The following is a 16,897-nucleotide window of genomic DNA, read 5'->3' as shown; positions in this document are numbered from 1 at the left end:
TTTGGATTTAAAAAAAAATCATCTCATTACATAGGTGTCCTTGTGGGGTAGCCCACTGGCATATGAAGGTGGAGGTTGCTTATACTAGGAAAGCCAAGAGAGGGGATACTTGGAGTTTGCTTTTCACCCTTTGCCTGAGAAGTTGTCTCTTGCTAGTTTTACAGGTTATTCAGTTACTGAATTCTGTGGATTTTCTTCTCAGTCTGAATACATTGTTTAATATTTATTTAGAACCTTGTCTAGGGGTATATAAATTCAAACTTCCAGTTTCACTCTTTGCCTTTGTGCATATTTCACATTTGTGCAGCTTGTAATTTCTGAAAGTGAGTTGTTCGTTGTTGTAGCAGGATGCAGGAACACTCTAATACTTTATTATTTCCTGATACATATTTTTACGGATCTTGACACAGTTTTAATTTCCCAGTGGTCTGAGAGGCATGGAGGGGTTTACATGGAAGTTGCAGTAGTCAGTTGGTTCTAGTGTTGACTTTGTTTTTGTTGAGAATTCTCTGGGATTGCACGTGCCTTTGGTCACACTGTGCGGTATCTACCCCATCAGGACTGCTTCCATCTGTGCCAGGCTATGCCATTTTCTCTAGGCCTCTTTGGGCACAAGTGATTCTCCTTAGTAATTAGTGCTTTTTAAAATATTTGATGTTGGCCCTGCTTAATGTGTTTGCGCTAAGTATTTGCCAGTCTATAGGCTTTCCGGAGTGCCTGTTGCATGCACAAGTGAAAGCTTGGATCGAGGCTTTTTAGGTGCTTGTGCTAATGACTTTGGAAAAGGTAAAGTTTGTAGTGGAGGCACATTGCACAGCACAAGTAGAAGAAATCTACAGTAGTGCTGGAGAAGCATGACCTTTCAGACTTCACAGGGTGTCAGTGAGCTGTTCTTGCCCAGGGCCAGTTCGTGTGCACACATCAGGTAAGACAGGCCTCTTGCTTTGTGCTTTGCTCCCTCTACATTCCCATTTTTAAAGTATTTGATGTTGGCCCTACCCACAAGGTTCTGGACAACCTGTTCCAGGTGACCCCGCATGAGCAGGGGGTTTGGACCAGATGACCTCCAGGGGACACTTCCAAGCTCAGCTATTCTGTGATTCTGTGGTTTTGCACCTCCCAAAACTTCTTGTTAAGCCTCCTCTTCTCTTGGGTGGGAGCACATCTCTTCATCCCACTCCTGCAAGGGCAGAAGGAGCCTTTGGGGAAAATTTACCCTGAGGTTGTGGCATACTATGTTAATAGGTGTTGTGCAGACCCCAAAGCTTCAGTACCTTCCCTGTGGATAAAGGTAGCGGATAGGGCTAGAAAGGACACCCTTGTCTCCAAGCTGTGTATGTGCTCACTCACACAGAGCCAGATACTCATTTGCTCACTGCTATTTGCCTGCTCTTGGATAGAAATTCTGCATTTGGCTGACATTCTTCTTTTACTGGCATGATTTTACCAGGGTTTATATGTTGACTTTCACTCTAAATTAACATTGCACCTGAGAATTTTTGTCTCTGATGGCTAAACAACTGGGCAAAGCACTTTGACCTATATTACATGAAAAATAAGTGTTTTCAGTGGCATAATATTTAAGTGAATTTTGTATAACTTGAGTGAGAAACACCAGAGATTTTTGTTTAGAGGTCTTTGTGTATATGTATGTGTATATAAAATATATTGAAATACTGCAAAATTTTTTTAATCCTGTTTTGCTTTAATTTCCGTGACTTTTTTTATACTTTAAATTTGGCAAAGCTAATATTGCAATTGATTGTTAGCCCCAAAAGGAATGAATGAATAATCATTGCAAATGTTTTGACAACTCATGGTCTATCAAGATTAAGTGAGCTGCCATTTTTCTGTAATCTTTTTATTCAGGCTCAGGATTGCTGATATTTCATTGGTTTGCATTTAGCTTCTATTTTAACAGCTTCAAAGATGAGGTCCAGGAACGCAATTTTAGGAACAGAAGCATAAGACTGGGTTTTGAGGCACATTTCTCTGGCAAAGAGTCATTGAAGTGTTTTTTGCACATGGCCCCTTCCTGCAGATCTGCCAGCTAATGTTCTCCCAGAGGAAAAGTGATGAATGTAAAACTCCAGAAGCAGGGTGTAGTTTTTTTCTTTAATTATTAAAAATTACCAGCATCTGAGTGACTCTGAATTAATTTCCTACTTGTGCTGTATGTAATGTTTTCTTTTTTTTTTTTCCTTCCCCTTGTCTTGCATATGTGCACTTCCATACATACACAGTTTCTATAATGACTTTTAAGAATAAATTAACAGAATGTCTTCTTTCAGGTTGGGGGGGGGGCTTCAAGTACCTGCCGGAGTAGAGGGATATTGTGAATAAGGCATTAATGTGTGCTATGGAAATGTGTACCTTCTCTGTCACACTTGCAGAGATTATCTTGGGGCTAAATTCAGTTGACAGCTGTATAAAAGGGATTAGTACTGTCACCACTCATCTCTTGGGGTTAACTTTCACACTTGCTAAATATGAGAGATAATTTTTTTTAAAGCTTGGACCTGTTTTGCATAAGCCATTTATCTTGATTTCTCTTAACCCTGAAGCTGAGGTCTACAGCATCACAATCTAAAAATGTGTGATTTACTGCATTACTTTAAGCACATAATTTGCTTCACTGTAAGCATAAGAAGAACTTTTATTTGCATATAATTGGCGTTTCTGTAAGGAAAAAAGGGTTTATTTTAGATGTGCTTTTAAAAGTAGAACTTTGGGAAAGAAACTGGGGAGGAGGGGGAAGTAGTCTTTTGTTTTCTTTATGCATCCTTGTCATGTGCATACACTCATTTAAAAGTCTAAAAGAAAACAAAAATATGAGGTCATAATTCAAATTGAACTTTTGGTTGGGGTTTGGTGTAGTGATAGTAGTTGGCTGTGTAGTAGCAATAGTAGTGCTGAGCTTGTAGACAGAGTGAATATTTCTGAAACCCAGATGCCCCTTGCTGTAGCAATTAGAGGCAGGTTGCTTTTCATTACCTTTTCATCATTTTGACTAGAATGATTTCTGTAGTTGTCACATCACTCTGTGGGGACAACTGAACTTCATAGGCAACCATTTTATCAGATTGTGTCTTGGCTGTGGTGCTGTCCTTCAGAGGGTTGTCATGGTCAAGACTGTATTCAGCCTCACATGCAGAAGGTGGTGTACAGCTCATGGGAACTAACATGGTAGTGGCTGCTTTTCCTTTGGATTAGAGGGAAAGGAATGGCAGAACTTCAATTCACATCTTGATTGTGAGCTCTAGGATAGATCCAAATATAATTCACATCTAAAAGCAGCTCATAACCACTATCCAATGATGTGGTGTGCAGTCAAAAATTATTTTCTTGGTGTGCAGTCAAAAATGAAATATTGCTCATCAGTGAGTTTCCAGGATCACCTCTAAAGGCTATGACAGTGAAATCACATGTGATAAAATGACTGTGAGCAAAATAAATGTTACTATGAGGGTGTGATTTCTTTAGATTGAACCAGGTGCCTCAATTTCAAGAGCTGTCAGTCCTAATGCACAAAGTCACAGGTACTATTCACACATGGCTAATAAGACACGACAAAGGATATTCCTGTAAAAAGCGTTCATTTCTTTTCACTAGTATTTAGGGGATTTTTAATGCATTCTGCTTCAATTTGAAGCTGAAAACATGTCACACCAGCCAAAGCTGGTAAGCGTTATCAACAACATAATAATGTTATAAAATGGTAACATAATAGCATAAGGTAAGCTTTATCAGCAACAAAAATCTAGAAAAATCTAATAATGCATAAAAATCTCAGAGTTTTTGTGCAAATATTTTCATCTGGAGGGTGACTTCACCAGATTGAATGTGTGCTATTCATATAAGCAACATGACTTGAAGAACTTTCGAGGCAACTTCTTCCTTAATACCATGGAAATAAGTTCAGGCCTATTTCCCCAGATTAGCAGGATTTGAGAACTTAACTGTTGGAGAGGACAAGAAAGAGGTCCAAGTGCATTAGTGGAAACTGGACTGGAAGGACACTGGTCAACACAAAGTTTTTTTATTCTCACTGCCCTCTGGGTCTCTTGCTTATAGTTTGACAAGTGTTGAACAACCAGGCACAAGTTGCTTTAAATATGGATGATGAGCAGTCTGACCTGGCATTCTCTGCAATTTCACTGTTGTTTGTGGGAAAGAAATGGTGATCCTCTTACAGTGTCAAATTAATCTTTGTGTTTGCAACCCCTTTTTACCCCATTCTGATAGCTAGTACAGGAAGGAAGAATTTAGCAAGTAGTATTGACAGCTGTGGCTGAGACTGCTCAGCTCTGAAGTGAGGTCATGCTTAATCACTTTTGTATCCCACTGGTCTGGCTCAGCATCTGCTTGGGGCTCACTGTCCCTTGGTTTTCTTCTGCAATACCTGCATGCTAATTATCAAAAAGAGCTGCTTTTCCCTGTGTAGTGGTCATAGAGCTTGCACATTCCTGCAGTGACCTACAGCTGTTTGTTCCTTGGTCACTTAGTATTTAATCTTTTTATGGAAAGGGTAGCTGGATAGTGTGCTGCATTGTAGCATTTTGGGAAGTCCATCCAAATAACATCAGGGTGGACTTCCCTTTCAAGATGTCATTGACTTCAGCCCAAAGACAAGCTGTGTTACCAGGTTATGATCATTTACAATGAACTTGTGGTAAATTTCCAGCATAAGTACTATTCTACTTTTATACTTTGCCTATTTTAATTCCATATTTAGTTCTTATTAGCTTGATGGCTGTCCCAGCTTCTAGCTGGGCCCTAAAGTGAACTTGGCCTAGTGTACCAGTGTAATTGCTGGTAGGAGAAACCGTATTTTCACAGCACATCATTGCAAGATTTCATGGGTAAATATTCACTGCTTCTTTGGTTAATAAAATGAAAGTTGTATTTAGTCGCATGGATTTAGAGAACTGATTCAGGTCTGGCTTCAATTTCTACCTGCTGTGGACAATACTAGTCAGTCAGCTTTGGTTTTGACGTGCACAGTGTGACAGTTACAGTAATGAATGAATGGAACTGTTTAGGCTGCTTGAAAAGCTGCCTTTCATCTGAGGGAGGAGGTGAACAGCTAGAAGGAAATCTCTTTCAAGTTGATTCTCAGTGCAGAAATAAATCTCATGTGGGTGAACTGGAGGAAACAGACACCTACCTGAAAATCTAAGACTGTAAATGAGATGTCACAGAAAAAAAAAGCCGCAGCATCTACTCACATGCTTATCCATTAAGGGGAAAAAAAAATGTGGGAGGAGGAAGTAAAGCCAGCAACACTTCTGTGAAAGTTGTTTTTTTATGGTGTCTTTAATCATCATTCTAAGACTGTTGAAATTATAATACAAAACTATTAAGAAAATGTTGTCTGTACGTATAGTATTCATTCATCTGGGTTACTTCTGTGTTATTAGTTGGGTTGGATGTAAGCTGGTGTCATGCAGTTGTGGATTGGTGTGTGTGTGCCACAGCTGGAAAGAGGAGAGGCTTACTGTAGCTCCTGTGAGGGGAGAAGGGCTTTGTGCTTCCTGATGAATTGATTCATTCAGAGTCAAAACAAATACAGGTGTCCGCTGCTAGTCTGAAATCCCAGAGGAGGGTAGAATTGAAAATTGCAGTGTACAACAAGTTGCCTATGGATATGTCCTTTTATTTCTAGCTCTTTTTTTCTTGCTAACCCTTAGGAGCTTTTGCATTTGTATGAGATTAATCTTTGTGGAGCAAATGAGCACAGGTTTCCCAAGTAAAGACGTCATTTTGGGGCACATTACAAGCAATGTTCCTTCACTGCAGCTCATAGACTGAAGCTTCTGTTGTGGCCTGTATTTTGCTCCAAGTGGGTAAGGCAACTGCATTGGGGGTTTTTTTGGTGGGTAAAATTTTCCTGCTACAGGACAACTTAAAATTTTGGCTTATTACAGCTTAATGTAATATCAAAGAGCATAATACAGGAAGGAATAAAACTCCCAAAGGGTATATACTGGTATTGATGCAAAAAAAGAACAGAGGAACGAATAGAAATGCTTCAAAAGATTGAAGCTTTTATTTTTGGTTTGTGTTTGCTTGTGGTTTGGTTTGGGAGGTTTTTTGAAACTTTCACAGCCTGTTTTGGATTTGTTTACCAGGCCTCTTTTGGTTCTTTTAAGATAAACTTAGGATTTTGCTATCAGTGGTCACGGCACAGAACTTTGAGCTTGTTGAGAGAAGAATGGAGGCACAGTGTGGCCTGCATTTCCATCTAGTCAGATGGGCTTTGGGGTCTCACAAGATACCAAGAGAGTTCTAATTGTGAGCCAAACAAACTACCTGGTGGATTTGCTTTTAGCTGAGGATATGTTTAAGATTAAGACTAATGAAATACTGAAGTGTCCATCAGAATTGATGCAGGTTCTTCAACTGTGACCAAAGCCCACCACCTGACTGTGCAGGCTTCAGGAAGCTCCTGTTGGGAAAGTGGGGTAGGTTTTTACTAGCACCACTATATCTTGAACTAAGCTTTAGGATTATTAATTTATTACTGAGAAATGTGTTTGATACAGTGCAGATAGTGAATTCTGTAAGAAGAGGGGCTTCTGATCTAGATACATTATTTGGGTTGAATGTTGCAGAAGATTGGATAGGAGATACATAGATATTGGGGGAGAGGAGGGAAAGGATGGAAAGGAGTTGATCATCAATAGGTTTAATCAGTGTCTTGAGAAATTTGGAGAGGGAGCAAAAGAAGAAATTCACTTGAAAAGCTGTGTCTAAGTAAGCGAGAGAATTATGTTGGCCTCAGTCTTTTAATTAATTTTAAACTATTTTTTCTCTGCATTATTATTAATATTAATGATAAAATGAAATTGAAATGATTGGAGCTGTTTTATCGCATTTTGTTTACTTTACTGGTGGACAACGTATATTCTGAGTTAGATAGAAAAAAAATACACAGGGGCAATCTTTGGAAGCTGAGGCACTTCATCAGTGAAAGGAGGGGCAGATTTTTCCGTAAAATATTTCAAAGGCCTAATTAAGAGTTACCTTTTGGTGATAAAACTAACTTGTTGTTTCTGCTTTGTTATTTGTATAAGCAGCTCAGATTTTTTTTTTTCTGGTAATGATTTTAAAAATTTGATTTTTTTCTGATTCTGCAGTCTGGGTGAGCAAGGAGGAAAGACAACAGTGAAATCAGCATTGGAAAGCTGGTTAAAAGAATTGCCTGGAGAAGGGATTTAGGAAACTGCAGAAAGAAAAGGATTTCAAAAGTCAGCAAAGACAGAGCTGTTGAAGCAGAGTAGAAGCTGTTTGAAGCTGAGTAGATGTTACCAGCTTCTGTGCTTGGCATCAGGCACCACCACATAGTTCAAGATTTGAAATTAGAAATCATGGGGCTTCAGTGAAGCAGTTTGCCAGGATTTGCCTATGAAATGGGATGTTAGGATAGAAGAGTGCCCATGTCAGGAGAGGAGCAGCTTTTGGTATGTAGACCCTGTACTACCTCATAGGATCCATAAGCGCCATTTTGACATAGTGATAAATTCAGGCCTTCACAAGGAACAAAATACACTTAATCCTCTGATGAAGAAAGAAAACTGGAATTCTGGGAGATACAGTTGATTTCTTGCATGAAATCTATTGTTCAGAGCCCCATTCCTCCCTTCTCAAATACACTGACACCCCAACTCCCATGTCTACTCAGTATTCAGTATTGCCGGGTTCGTTTTGATCATACCCTCTTCTAGCGAGACACTTGGTACACAGTTTCAACTCCAGGTGTTTTGTGATAGCTGGTTGCCAAGCCAGTCTGTTGTTCTCATAGTCTTTCTAATGTATTCAGTTCATTGACAAATTTTCTTCATAAAAGTTTTAAAAAAATGATAATATTATGCATAACTTGACATGTCATTAAACATCAAAACATCTTCCACCATACAAGTCCTGAAGTCCATCACTAAGCGCAGGAACCAGGGCACCTCCAAGAGTTCAATGACTTTTGTAAAGAACAATAAGTGATTGGAAAGCAGTGATGTTTGTAAGGAGTAACTTTTTTCTCTTACTTGTCTTCTGCTTTTTTTTTTTTTTTTTTTTTTTAATGGGATTGAAAACAGCAGCATCAGTAAGGAGTCTGGTCAGCTAAACTGAATACTGACTAGTTCCTTATGTGATAAAACTACGCTTTGTCAGCTGCTGCAGTATTTTAATCATGTTTGTAGCATTTTAAACTGAACAGGTCTTGGTCAGCTGATTTAAATGCTTTGGTGTTTATGATTTTGTCATGTGTGTTGTATGTTCCACTCTCACCCTGGACACTTTCACCCCATTTTTGAATATATGCTTCTACTTTTGTTTATGTCAAGAAAATGAGAGTTTTCAGACTGGAAGCTTATTGCATCTCAGTATTTGATCTGCAATTGTCCAAAGGTTAAGCACTACAGGGCATAAGTAGTTAAACTGCTCATAAGTGCCTTGCAACTAATTGCTCCTTCATCTCTGCTCTCTGTGTGTTTTGCAAAATAATTTCATCCACAATTAGTGTTTGTTCACAAGACATACTTGCAAACAAATGGTGGTGTGCATACAGATAGACTGCAATGTGTAGCATTTAGCACTTTAAGGAAACTTCCCATTTCTGAAAGCAGTTAACTGCAATGGATGTACATTTTCTTTAAAGAAAAGGCTGTTTTTTCTGTTCAGAGGGAGGAATACTCATTTGCGTTTTACAGCATCATATTGCACCTTGAAAGTGAAAAGAGTGTATTACCTTTAAGCAAGGCTGATATAGACTTGACATTTCAGCAAGAGCAGGCAAGCTGGGGTTCCCTGCAAGCCTTCCTTCAGTTTTTGTTTTCTTTTCATTTCAACAGCCTTTTTAAAGTATTTTCCTATTGTGTAAAGTTTTACTGTTATGAAAACATTAGAGATCAAGAAGTCAGGTATGTCTTGAACTTCCCATCAGGATTGTGATGTGCCTTCAAGCTGTTTTTGTTTCTGGGGAGGGAGCAGTTATTTCTAAAGACATTGTGTGCCTGATGTGAAACTCAGTGCTTATCCAGCAGTGGAAATACTGTCTCTTGAGTGTTGGTCAACTTGTTGACTCAAACTTCACAGTAAAGAGGAGTGGGTGGATAGTGTTTGTGGAAGGAGACGTACTTGCATCAAAGTCACAGTGTCTTCACTTGGTTGGAACAAGACGTCGTCTCATCTTGCATGGGTTTTTCCCACGTGAACCCAGGACTGTCAACTGATGCAAATTTGGTCAATTTATGATGAGATTCTTATGTAGAAAGTGGAACATGTGTTTGAGGTTGACTGTTCTGGGGTCGATGATAGTAACCACAGTGTTTTGAATAACACAGGCTTCTGATTAAGGTTTAAAAACTTGTTAGCGGAATAGCTGTTATTTCAGCCTCTTCACTGATCAAAGGAAAAAAAGCTGTAGTACAAGTCTCAGGATACCTTTGGCTGTTAAAAACTTGTACTGAGCTCCTAGTGCTGGGTTTTGCATGCCTGCAGCTCTTAGTGCAAATCCTCTGTTTTCTACAGGGTAGGTGGGACAGATGGTTTGAGGTAGGCTTCTAGGGAGCAGGGGGTTATGTTGTGCAGTACTAGAGGGATGTATTTAGCATTCATCACTGTGTACAAGCAAGCTTGATTTGCCTGTCAGAGGCAAAATCTTTCCTTTGTATTTCTGTCATGGCATTTCTAATATGTGCCATTTGAACAGACTGCCTTTAGCAGTAACAGCTTTGTAGATTTATAGCAGGTGTTTTGTTTGTGAAAAGACTTAGAACTTGACAGAATGCACACTCTTAGCCAACAGATTCATTTTTTATAGCAGGGATGCTGACAGGTAGAAAAGCAAATGGGGGTCTCATGTTTCAACTGGGAGGCATATGTGTTATCAACTTCATCCATAAAGTAGTCTCTTCTTAAAAAAATATGGTATGCTTAGGGGTGAAATATGCTCATGGCACCATTGGTTCTTACTCACATAGTTCTGCAGAAAATGCTTGTTATGTCATGTGTATGTGTACAGAAATAAGCAGGTATGTGTGTATGTTTGTATCTCTGGAAGGCAGTCAGGTATTTTAATTCAGTCAGTACTTGCAACACTGCTGGACTCTGGTTCCGTACATTTCGAGTCACATTGTGAGACACAGATGGGGGCTTCTGTGCTTTGCTAATCTGGTCACTGTCTTCTTTTTTTTTGTTTTGCTTTTTTCTTAGGGTAATAAATGCAGGGAAGAGCACGCACAATGAAGATCAAGCCAGCTGTGAAGTCCTCTTTGTCAAGAAAAAACCTGGAGGCAGTAATTCTACACCAAACAAGAACTCTTCAACAAAACGAAGGTCATCGTTGCCCAATGGAGAAGGTCTCCAGCTGAAAGACAATTCAGTAAGCAAACTTCTGTATCTTATCAGTGGAGAAATACAAAATAACATAAAAGGATGTAAGAATATGGTACTAAAAGATGTTTTCTGAATATTTCATATCTTTTCAGTTACCTCTTACTAAATATATCCACTTAAATGCAGAACATTTCACTATATTTTTCTTAGCTCTACTTAGTTTTTTACTCTACTTTTCTTACCTCTACTTAATTTTGAAAAATGCTCTGTGCATCTAAGATATTTTAGCTTAAAGATGAGTAAGGGATGCTCCTGGATTTTTCTTTTTATTTCATTTCTAAAATATAATGTTGAACATTTTGAAGATGAAGAAAGGGCTGGAGCACGTCTTCTGTGAAGACAGACTGTGAGCTGGGGCTGTTCAGTCTGAAGAAGGGAGGCCTCCAGGGAGTCCTTAGACTGCCCATCCAGTACCTAAAGGGAATTGGAGAGGGGCTTTCACGAGGACCTGTAGTGCCAGGAGGAGGAGTAAGGACTTCAAAATAATAGAGGGTTTAGATTATATATTGGGCAGAAATTCTTCACTGTGGGGGTGGTGAGGCACTGCAAGAGGTTTCCCAGAGAAATTTGGCCAGGTTGGATGAGACTTTGAGCAGCCTGGTCTAGTGGAAGGTTTTCATGCCCATGGCAGAGGGGTTGGAACCAGATAATCTTTAAGGTCTCTTTCTTCCCAAACCATTCTATGGTTCTGTAATTTAGACAGATGCTTCATGATGCCACGAGAACACAAGTCAACCTCCATCTGCTCTTTCTAAGTTTCTGCCCTGTCTCATAGACACATTTGCATTACATGGAGTTCTGTGGACACTGCATTGGCAGCTGTTTTCATTGTGCCCACACAGGGGTCAGATAAAGACCTATATGAACCATATAGGCTGTTAAAATGTGTCTTGCATCTAAGCCACCAAACCACATCTTCAGCCAATGTTGGAAAGATACTTCATTCTCTAATTTAATCAACTACTAAAACAGGATGATCTTCTGGTTTATACAGGTAGGGTAAGGTCATCCAGCACACAGAATTCAATGATTTTTGCAGACTACAGCTTCTCTCATTTGTGTGAAGTGTGGTGTATGTCATACATTTGTCTACTGGCAATCATCTGCTATTTTTCATCTGCTTTGTTTGCTGACTGGCCAATTACTTCATCTGCTCTTAAAGCATGAGCTCAGCCTCCAGCAGTGATTGATAGTGTGTGTTCAATTCCAAGATTTCACCATGTAATACTAAATGCCCTGTTTGAATTTTGGAGTCAGACAATGTGGATATGCTGCATTCCTGCTGCTGGAGAGCACAGCTTGTCCCTAAGTGATAATTAGGTTTTCAGTGGACTGTAAGTCGCCTTTTTTGGTAGTTCAGGGTTTTCTCTTTTTGGTTTTAGGGTTTGGTTTGTTTGTATGTTTTGTTTTTTGTTTGGTTTGGGTTTTTTTGTTAGATGGTGTGTGTATGTCTATTTTAAATTAGCAGTCTGCTTTAGTCTCGCTCCCAGAATTCCAAGGCTTGGTACACTTGATGGCTGCGAAGTTCACTGAGATCCTGAGAAACAAGCATTCCTCTTGTACTGTGTCCCTCCCAGCCTCTTGCTCCTCCAGTTCTGTTTCATTTTTCATTATTGCTGCAACATTTTCAAACTGACAGATTCTCAGGGTTTGCAAATTGCTCTGTTCTTTCCCCTTTAAAAATCTTTTTTTAAATCAGGTTTCAATTACCGTGTGCTGATACTCCTCATTGTACTCAGTCGGGATTTCTTTTTTCAAGTACATTTTTGCAACCTCCTGGATAAAGAATTGTGCCCAGAACTTGCTCGGACTAGGAGGTCTACATAGAGTCATGCAAAGCAAAACAGAATTTGCTTTAATTAGCTGTGTTTTTAAAAGTCTTTCCTAGAAAGTCCATGCAACTGCCTGCTGTTGGTTCAGGAAGGCGCTTGGTTTCGGGAGTGTATTTAACTTTTGTATGCATTGATTATGTTTAATGAAGCAAGCATTTTGCCACAGTACTTGTTGGTGTCTAGAAAATGCAACAAGACAGCTGCCAGCATCCTTTGTCCAGGTGATGGGTTTGTTTGACACTAAGGGTATCACTGTGCTATGCACACAGGCACACTGTGAAGACCACTGTGCACACACCAGTCTGGGTACACACATCTTGAAGCTGTGCAGAGATACAAGATTTGGTCTCATACCACATTCAAGTTCCAGACCTACCATGTGAGATACATGGTCAGGGGCCTCTGCATCTGTGCTGAATTTGCCTGATTTTGCATGTTTGGGGGGCTTGCATGGGGCATAAAAATCTTTGTAGCATTGTTTCACAAAGCCTGCTTGACTTCCAGTTTCAAAAGCTTCTCAGGGAGCAAAAGCCATGGTTAATCACCTTCTTCAGAAGGAGCTTTTTTTCCAAACATTACATAGTTAATAAGGTTAGATTGCATTAAAAATACAGAGATCTAAAATAGTTTCATTATTGGAAAGGCATTTTAACTAACCTTGACGTTATCCATTGTTACAGTTGTTGTACTGTTATGGCAATGTAATGGTAGAGTCAATAAACTGCACGTTTTTAAAAGCTGTTCTTTTTATCAATTTGATATTTCATGAGTCTCAGTAAATTTCTGCTTAAACCGAGTTTATGAGAAGTATCTCATGGAATGTTCTGATTTTTCTTTCTCTCTTCGCTAGTGTATTTCCTAGTTTGATTCTGCATCTTTCATATTGATTTTTGGAAGAAACAGCCACTCCCTTTAAAGTTTCTTGAGAGAAACATTTTTATTTCAAATCTTCTGTTCTTGATTCTATTTCTGAAATATTTTGACCAGAAAGGAGCCTAACATTTAAAGTTAGGAGCCAGCCGATCCATGTAATAGAGTGTACTGTTTTCTAGTTACTTGTTATCTTGTTCTTTATATATTCTCTTCTTATCTATTGATTTACTGCTGTTTTCTACATGGCACTGGAATAAGTGCTGTCACATCCATTATTCAGTTGTGGAAAACCTATTCTACCATGTTATGGGACCACAGCTTGTGTATTTAAATTTGTAATGTATTTTCCCAAAACAGGCAGCATATTCCTGGAGAAAGTTTTCTACTAGAGGGCAGTCTTACACTAGCAGTTAGTAGGAATTTTTCCTTGCTACATCTTTTGTTGGTTGAATATATCTAAAGAGGGGGAAGAAAAAAAGCACATTTCTATGTTGTGTCATATTTTTGTTTTCATCTGTTTGTACTGTGAGGTATAATACTCCTCACATAACACTGTTGGCAAGTATTTTTTAAGGAGCATATGAGTTTGATGTTAAATGTGATGAGGGTGCAACTTAATTTGTATGAATAAATTTAGAAATACTGGCTTTTGACACTACAGTGAACAATAGAATATCATCTCAGGAAATATTTACTAGGAAAGCCAGAGGCTAAATAGTGTAAGTGCCTCATAGGGAAATCGCACTGTGACACACAATCTGAAATTGTCTCTATGTTGTGAAGCACCTTGCAGAAATACTGAAGGAAAAAGGAATGAGGGAAGAAGTTCATTGAAATGAGTTTTTGAAGTATGAAGCATAAGGGAAATAGGCACTGAAATTTAAACTTTATGTAAGAGAGTCCTTTTCATCATCCTCAGATTTTTGGTTATTTTCCACAGACTCTCTGAGAATAGCACATGTCATCTTTGTTTTCTCCTGCATTTTGGGAAGTTTGTGAAACATCAGCTACAACTGAGATTGTGTGGTTGTTTAATGCTAACCCCATCAATCCAGCCCTGTGCTTTGACAAAGCAGCATAAGGGAGTTGGAGATCCATGTGTTGTCCACACAAGTTGAATGCCACTATCATGGTCTTGACTCTCTACATGGACTTCCAGGGGTGGAAAGGAGGGGTGGAAGGCCAGAAATGCAAAAATGGAGAAGTGAACATTTCTTTAACCCCAGCACACAAATCCTGTGAAGTCTATTAGCGTAAACAGGGTTTTCTTCTTGAAAGGGTCAGTAATAAAATGGGCAGAGCAGTGAAAGACTCTTTAAATTCAACCATAAGTTAGTTCTCTCCCTTTCCCCCCATCCCACTCCGTTGCTGCTTGTTTAATCATATCTCCTGTCTGTCCGCATTCAAGAACATTCATGTTAAATTGCACATCTTTTTCATTTGTAGTATTTTTAAATGCCTTTAACTACAGAGTACCTTCATGATGATGCTGAAAACCATCAGCATGCAAAATAGAAATCCCATACCAGGATATTGTTATAGTGACAATCAGGCTGCAGGACTTCATGTGATGCATTATTAATTGTCCTTGTAATGTGAGGATACGTAATTACTAATTCTGCAGTTTTCTTTGCCACAAATCTGGGATGGTGTATGTTTTGTGTGGCACAAGACTGGCAGCCTACCATAGGCAGCTGAACATATTGATAACATGAGGAGTCTTTTCTCTGATGATTAGGGTGGCAATTGCTGGCCCAGTTCAGATTTTATGAGAAGTCAAGTTTCACTCTTAAGTGTCTTGTGACTGTAGTTCATGTCTGGAATGATAGTCAGGGTAGGTTATAGTTCGCAGAATAAATCTTTAGTGGCAGCATGATTTATTTGTGTGTTGTGGAATTCCATAACAACAATCTAAAGGTTTGCAGTGTAAGACTGCTTTCTAGCTTACCTGAAAAGCATGTCCCAAATTGATCACTAGCTATTGAAGGTTTTTCCTTTTTTTTTTTTTCTTCATATCATTGAGCTCAAATTATGTGTGTATATACATGCAATTTCTCTCATGATTTCTTTGTCTGTTCCTTGACCCAAAGCTTTGCATGTCTTAATTATATTTTACAATTGCAAAACCCAGGAGTCTGCTGAACCTTCCTGAAAGCTACGTCAACAATTGAGGAGCCTGTAGCTTATTAAATTTCCTAGTACATTCTGGAAATTAATTGTAAGGTCAGTGCAGTGAAGGATTTGTTTTCTCTTCATGTTTCTGGTAGTTATTCAGCCTGTTGTTAGGTCAGAATCTTTTGAATGAAAATCTAAAATAAATCACTGTGGTGGCTGACCACACTCCTATATGAGGATCCTGTCCAGATAAAAGAACAAATGAAGACTGGTGTTTGAAAGACTACTTTTGGCAGAATACTGCCAGTGCTAGTAAAAATAGACATCTTGTTCTCTGAGCTTGCATAATGTCAGTTCTTTTTGAGAAGTTCAAGCTCCCAAATATAAGCGAGCAAACAGCAATGCATATGCACACCAAATCAGGTAATCTCTTGGTGCTGCAGAGGTCATCTCATCTGTGTGAGGAAAAGCAAGGACCTTTCTGTGCATTTTGCCTCATTTGTGTGCCCTGACTTCTGGCTCTTGTTTGTTCACTGAGTCACTGCTTTAATTGCATCGTATTTTTAATTCCCATTGAATAGGTGTGGTTTTGGGGAATTAATTTCTTTCAAATAGAGGAGCTGTTTTTATTCTCGGGGTGGGGAAAAAGAGGTTTTTTCTTCGTTTTTTAGACAGCTAATAGGTTATCTGTGGTTTTCCTCTTTGCTAGGTCAAAAGTAAATGAAGCTTTGTAGGAATACATAGAAGTTTTTCAAGACTAATATTTAGGTTACAGTAATGCCTGCAGATCCCAGCTGAAGTTAAGGCCCTAGAGCACCTCACACAGAATGTCTGTATGAGAGCAGCATTATGGTAGTCATCTCCTCTGAGTGCTTAGAATACAGACTTTACAGTTATCTAGAGTGCTTCTGCTGTTGCTAGGGAGAAATAAATCTACTTTGGAATGACATGAGCATAGCCTGAAAATGCAGGGGGTTTTCTGTCTACCCAATATTAAAAGCAGTTTAGAGAACCACCTTGGAGGTGTGCAGTGTAGACGTCTGAACTTAGCTGAACTGGTGGCAACATCTTCTTTGTTCAAGAATTACTACTCCAAAAAGGACAAGGTCAGTGAACCACCATAGCTGATGTGGCCATGCCACAGTGACATGTGTCAGTGAGAGTCTGAGAACACAGCTCAGGTCCATGTGAACTTCTCTGTCCAAATTTGTGCTGCTCATTGGCTCAGAGGAAATAAGTAGTAACATTTCAATTTCTCTTTTTGTCAGGGGCTATTTTCATGTTTTAAAGCATCCCAGTCTCATCTTTATTTTAACTCCCAAATTCACATGAGGCTTGATCAGTGTAGGACATATTCAGAGTTGAGATCATAATAATAAGAGTAAATTGTGTTAATAACTGTTTTCCTGTATCTTCTGAAAAGCTGTAACACAGACTTTGCTGGGGAGTTTGCTTTGGAGAACTCATGAAAATGGTGGGTGGATCAAGCTTGTTCTTATTTCTATGTTTCTGTTCTTGTTTGGAGGCAGGGCGAGAACAATGACAAAATATCTTCCTTTTGGTGGAAGGTAAAATATTTCAATCTCAATCAGAGTTGAAATGCCTTGAGGTTTTTTCTCCCCAAATAGAGCACATTTCCAAAGGAGTAGCACCTTTAAAGAACATGAGGACAAAAACTGGGG

General features: G+C 39.0%; 1 protein-coding gene across 2 annotated transcripts in view; it reads left to right on the top strand.

Moving 5' to 3' along the window:
• Positions 1-16,897, top strand: part of PPM1H (protein phosphatase, Mg2+/Mn2+ dependent 1H) — a 129,864-nt gene that overhangs the window by 46,111 nt on the left and 66,856 nt on the right. For both annotated transcript variants that reach the window (XR_010720793.1, XM_066183169.1), the window contains exon 2: positions 10,213-10,381. Coding sequence is in view for 1 of the 2 variants with exons in the window: in XM_066183169.1 (XP_066039266.1) it covers positions 10,213-10,381 (169 nt within the window). In the remaining variant the exon portion in view is untranslated. The remainder of the gene's footprint in view (positions 1-10,212; positions 10,382-16,897) is intronic.

Source organism: Chamaea fasciata, unplaced genomic scaffold (assembly GCF_029207755.1).
Source record: "Chamaea fasciata isolate MVZ Bird 193981 ecotype frontalis unplaced genomic scaffold, bChaFas1.0.hap1 SCAF_5, whole genome shotgun sequence".
NCBI classification, from domain to species: domain Eukaryota; kingdom Metazoa; phylum Chordata; class Aves; order Passeriformes; family Sylviidae; genus Chamaea; species Chamaea fasciata.
Note: the sequence above shows the minus strand (reverse complement) of the source record. Positions and strands in the feature narration are given on the sequence as shown.